The 5670-nt window shown below is 34.2% G+C and overlaps 1 protein-coding gene across 2 annotated transcripts; it reads right to left on the bottom strand.

The window, feature by feature from the left end:
* Positions 1-1989: 1989 nt before the first annotated feature.
* LOC110918853 (kinesin-like protein KIN-10C) lies at positions 1990-5421 on the bottom strand. Of its 2 annotated transcripts, XM_022163137.2 has the most exons (11): positions 5118-5420; positions 4878-5046; positions 3997-4372; positions 3689-3894; positions 3372-3621; positions 3123-3295; positions 2997-3043; positions 2868-2889; positions 2724-2786; positions 2408-2446; positions 2033-2331 (listed from the first exon to the last, which is right to left on the bottom strand). In XM_022163137.2, exons 1-11 carry the CDS (start codon positions 5303-5305, stop codon positions 2287-2289), a joined length of 1578 nt encoding a protein of 525 aa, XP_022018829.1. In that variant the 5' UTR covers positions 5306-5420; the 3' UTR covers positions 2033-2286. The 2 variants fall into 2 exon arrangements, with proteins under 2 accessions (XP_022018826.1, XP_022018829.1); XM_022163134.2 differs by having other exon boundaries at positions 1990-2331; positions 3689-4372; positions 5118-5421.
* Between the last annotated feature and the right edge of the window lie 249 nt (positions 5422-5670).

The following is a 5670-nucleotide window of genomic DNA, read 5'->3' as shown; positions in this document are numbered from 1 at the left end:
TGCATAGTGTTATATAGTGTTATATGGTGTTATATGGTGTTATATAGTGTTATATGATGGATGTATAGTGTTATATAATGGATGTATAGTGTTATACATTTCTTGTAACAATTACATATTTCTGTATTTTTAGAATTTCGTATCGATAGAATTTAGTAGTTAAATTTGAATCGCTAGAATTTAGGACTGAATCACTAGAATTTAGGAGAGGTTACCTAATTTGAAACATATACAAAGACACTATTACCCCTACAGTTTTCAAATCAGTCCATATAATTAAAACACAATTTATAATTTGGTCCCTGTTGATCTCAACCATTAGATCAAAGATCTAATGGTTTAAAACACTTCTTACACTTCTCACACTTTAGACACTTTGTACACTATCCCTACCCTATTTTTATATTTGTTTACTATATATGAATCATTTATATTTGTTAACTGACTATATGCTTTTGATGGTTACTCAAGATTCTATTCAGGGTGGGAAAAAGATGAAGAAGATTATCCATGGGTTGGTTATTACTTCGTGTTGGTGTATATGAAAAAGTAGGAACGATTTGTTCTTTAAGCAGGTCAGGAGAAGTCCGCAAGATATATTGGTTGAGATCAAATCGAGAGGTTTCGGGTGGTTAAGGAATAGATCGTCATGTAAATATATAAACTGGAAGGAGTGATGTAAATATCCTATGTATATGTTGTAATTGTCCATTTACCAGTTTGGGTCGGGGGAGTGGTTTTGTATTGGCCTTTTGCCTTTTTGAGTCAAACGTTTAAAAAAAAAAAGAAAAAAAAACTAACTATTTCCAATTTATAAATCAACACCCGACTTTCCTTTTTGACTTCGGGATCCCCGACTCTAGTTAATGCTCTTTGTGCCTTTCAAATAAAAAGGAAAAAAAAAAGGTGAAAGCTCTTTGTTCTCTTGTCACCTACCACCATAAAATATCCAAGATAATGGATTCGAATAATCCAAATCTTATTTGGGAATTATTATTTATCGTCCAGAACGTATTGTGTACTTATATATCCAAATCTTATTCGACCATAATATATGATTTTGCATATCTTATCCCTAAGTTAAAAAATGAGTAATTGCGTCCCTCAGGTTTGGACATATTTGTCATTTTCATCCAAAACAACTTTTTTGTACAATATAGTCCTTCACTTAGATTTTTTGTCATTTTCATCCAAACATCTAATTTGCTTCATTTTTTCTATCAAACATTTGGATGAAAATGGCAAAAAGTCCCAAATCTCAAAGACGATTTTGGCAAAAAAATCAGAAGTTTGGATGAAAATGACAAAAAAATCACAAAAGTGAATGACTATATGGTACAAAAAAGTTGTTTTGGATAAAAATGACAAACATATCCAAACCTCAGGAACGATTTTGACAATTTACTCTAGAAAATTTTTTACTTGTTCTTGGAAAACTATACATACAACTTTCATTTATCTTCATAAATACATAGTTTATAAAGAATATATTTTTTTTAACAAATTACAAGATTTAATGATAAAGTGGGAGAAAGATATGATTAGTAGATTATAGAAGGCTAACAAAAAAATTGTTTAACACATTCGCTAACTATATTTTGAGGCACTAAGCAATAATACAAGGCCCGACCCATTAACTATTTTAATCCAGTTATAATTTAGACACGTTCATAAATTACACCAAGATCTCAGCATGTACCCAGTATCTATGTACCCAGTATCTGAATAACTTGACATACCCAACCGCATGTACTTGTTATAACGATTCATACTCTGGTATAAATACTTTGTTGATCAAAGTTCTCTATATTATCCCCACATAAATAATTGACTGTTGATGTCAGATTCTTTTAGTCTTAAAAAATGATGCAAGGCTATTGTCGTTCTAGGTAAGCTATTGTCGTTTTCTAGAAAATGCTTGCTACAGTTTTGTATTATAATTTTGATGGATTAATCAAAGGTCAAGAAGCCTCACAACTTTGTATATCATTTAAAAGCAATCTAGGTTCTTCATTAAACATGAAACAAAATGTGGCAGCAAGCTTGTATAGTACAGATCGATCAAGCAGCACATTGATTGTTTGATGGTTTTCACAAAAGATATGTGTCTTAAAACTACATATTCACTAATCGACTCAAGTAACTTAACAACGCAACTAAAAGAATCATTAACTAACTAACTCTCAAACGCACATTTGAGATTAACTAGAGATCCCACAAATCACTCAATTATAGTCATCTTACAACGTTCGTAGTTATCCCTTGCAGCATGCATGTTATTTTCATTTAGTCAAACAACCCTTTGGCTGTTCTTCCAAACATGATAGCAACCTGCACAACATTCAATATTGTCTCAACTTCCTTGTATTTGGCTTTCAATAATGTCAACAAGATGCTTCAAGTTTACCTGCTTGGACGAAAGGCCTATCTTCTCCAAATCATTGAGCTGCACCATTACAGCCATTCATTATTAATAACTATCGACACCTTCAACCATTATATAAATAAATACTTGCACTACATCCTCATTTTGTTAACAAACAGGTCAAAGTGGACATAGGTTATAAAAACAACTCATTTTTATATGGTCAAAATGGGCCTTTTTGTCATATTTTAAATAATTAATACGTTAATTATGAAAAACCAAATTTTATTACGATGACCTGTTTGAGAAAGAAAAAAAAAAACACAATCCAAATTGATTACTTCTAGTTAGCACTTACTGATTTCAAGGGGGTCTCATCTCTAAGCTCAAGTATGTAGTCAGCCATCTTTTCCCCAATGCCCTGAAAAAACATTCAATACAAAAAAGTATAAGCAGTTGAAAAAGAAACACACTTGCATACTTTGTTATGGAAATTAATTACCTTCAGCTGCAGCAGCTCCACCCTAGTTTGAAAAACAGAAACATAAATAGATGACTTTAGCACAAAATACATTGAAAGAAAATCTAGACACACACACACACACATATATATATATATAATTCAACTTACTTGCCAGCTGTGTTTAAGAAGTTGATGTATTCTTGGGCAAGTGTGCTCTGCAACACGATACCATCTTAAGTTGGTTCAAATTTGAAAACTGAGATCATATAATAATATATATTGCATATTTTATACCTTCAAATTACAACTCATTGCTTTCAATTTGTTAAGTGGAGTGTTGGTGTTATCATCTGCTGCAACCGAGTGCTGTTTGGGAGAGTTCACATTCACATTGGTGTTGATGGGGTATAGAACTTTCCTCATGCACATAGGTGTAGTCTCTGTCTCAACTTTCTTTACCCGTTGTTCTGATACAAAAAAAAAAAAATAGCCTCGTTAGTTAATATTTGAAACTTCTTTTAGTAATTTTGAAAAAAAAAATACCTGACAGTGTGTGAATTGGCATCCGTTTTCCAGAGGTTTTGATTGTATTAAGCCTGTTTACAGATCGAGGAGTTGATGGATCCTGTTTTTTTGCCTTGCCTTTAGACTCAAGCCATGTCCGAAGCCTTGCTTCCATGTCAACTTGAAGCTTTGGAGTGTGCTTTGAGGCGGAGTGTACAAAATTAGAGACACGGCGGGACCTTGCTGCCAAACTAACTGTACGAACAGATTGTTCATACTCTCCTGGATTCTGCCAAATCATAATAATGAATGATTGAAAATTGAAATAAGCAAAAAGCAAGCAGATGAGGTCATACCAGACAAGCTACCATGACAGCGTGACTTGTCCCCCCTAGAGAATCCTGCAGAATCCTCGTCAGCTTGCTGTCTCTGTAGGGAATTCGAGAGGTGTTGTTGTTGAGTGCGTAAATAACTTGTGAAAGTGCAAACAGTGATTGATTGATCTTTGCACTCTCATGAAGTCGAACGCCTTCATTGCCACTCTTCTTATTATCTTCATTTCCTGGTGGGAACATATACAAAATAAAAATATGTAACATACAATGATTGTATTCACAGATTGTATGTATACAGTTCATCAAATGCGCATACAGCGAGAGGAAACCTGCTAAGTCAATGAGGTTGAGTTTCCCGATTACATGACCATTTGAAACAGAAATGACTAGTATCCCATGGCTTCTACTAGAGACATCATTAAGACCCGTGCTTGCAACTTTTCGCCTCTGCAATCCGCAAGAGAGCGTCTCCTGAAAATCAAGCATTGAACTGATTGGGATTTTGGAAAGTCCAATCAGATGAGGGCGTCCATCTTTATCATCCAGAATGGCAATTTCCTTTGCTTTGACTTCCAACAGATCATAACACCGCTCGTTGTAGATCTCATAGTATGAAACTTCCACACTTTTCCCACCCATCTTCTCACACATGGACAAAATACTTGCTGTCGCCATTGGCATAACACCTGCCACCTCATCATTTCCCTGCATCACCCATAGCTCTTCTTAAAAACAATTGATGACCAGGCTGATCATTTTATGATTTTATCTATTTGTTTTTTACAACAACACAATCAACTATCTTATGTCTTATTCAAACTTCTTATCATAAGTCTTCAAGTTTTGTTTTCTGTGTGAAAAAAAAAATGTTATAAATTCATGTGGTTCCTTTCCCTACATTTCCTCGAATAAGAAGATAAAAATCTCACTATGTCACTCCAATTTTGAGACTCAATAAAACATCCCTTATGGACATGGCGTTTTAAGTTTCAACTCAAACCTAGGGCGTTCATAAACCGAACTGCACAAACTGAAGCAAGTTGGTCGGTTCAGCCAGTGTGAGATTTATGCTGTTATTTGTATTTAATTTCCTTTCAAATTTAGGCATATGTATTCTTTCCATAAACATTATACCACTTGACAATTTCAATAAATAATAATTCATTCCAAACAGCCGTCACACCCAACCGATAAAAATAAAACACAATACCTGCATTATAAAAGTTTTTCCACTACCAGTAGCTCCATAAGCAAAGACAGTTGCATTAGATCCATTTACAACCGCAGGAATCAAAGGCATCACCTCTCTTTCAAAGATCTCCCTCACATTCTTATCTTCTTGCCCGTAAAACGAATCTAGCTTGTAGTTTTCATTACGACTGCAAAAAAATAAACAAATACATCAACGTTTGGCTTAATTAAATCCAACAAAATTATGATATAAACATACCAAGAGTAGGGATCTTTGAGATGCACAGTAACTTCCGATCCAGAAGAATCAAGAGACGATATACAAGGTAGGGACTCCTTGGAACCATCCTGAGGCAAGAACGGACGAACCCTAGCTATTACCCGAACCATTGAGATCGAATTATCGGACGAATGTTTTGTTGGAGTGCATAGATTTGAATTTGCCATTGCCAATTCAGAGAAATTGATAGTTTCTGCGTTTGAAGATAAAAGAGGATCAGACCGACCGTTGGGATGATGCAGTTTCAAATGTTCGAAAAACTATGAGAAAGGAATCTATGTTGTGAGAGAAACGTTAGTTTAAGAGTTTAAAAACATGATTTTTTTCTTTTTCTTTTACTTTTCTTTTTTATTTAATAGTTTTAAACTAACCTTGTTTTTATCCCAAAGAAAAGTGTCCGGATAGTCCCTATGGTTTTTCTAGATTTCACCTATAGTTCCTACACTTCTAAAATTACAAGTATAATCCCAACTTTTGCACTTTCGTTCTCGGATAGTCCATAGGCCTAACATCAGTTAGTTTTCTCGGTTAA

This window comes from Helianthus annuus, chromosome 2 (assembly GCF_002127325.2).
Source record: "Helianthus annuus cultivar XRQ/B chromosome 2, HanXRQr2.0-SUNRISE, whole genome shotgun sequence".
Lineage (NCBI taxonomy): Eukaryota > Viridiplantae > Streptophyta > Magnoliopsida > Asterales > Asteraceae > Helianthus > Helianthus annuus.
This window is presented reverse-complemented; position numbering and strand designations above follow the sequence as displayed.

What these genes read in the sequence shown, in the direction of transcription:
- LOC110918853 (XM_022163134.2), bottom strand. Translation starts at nt 5,305, where the DNA reads ATGGCAAATTCAAATCTATGCACTCCAACAAAACATTCGTCCGATAAT. An exon ending in GCCAATTCACACACTGTCAG is followed by an intron (nt 3,296 to 3,371) that starts GTATTTTTTTTT and finishes TTTTTGTATCAG; the next exon opens with AACAACGGGTAAAGAAAGTT. An exon ending in CAATGAGTTGTAATTTGAAG is followed by an intron (nt 3,044 to 3,122) that starts GTATAAAATATG and finishes ATCGTGTTGCAG; the next exon opens with AGCACACTTGCCCAAGAATA.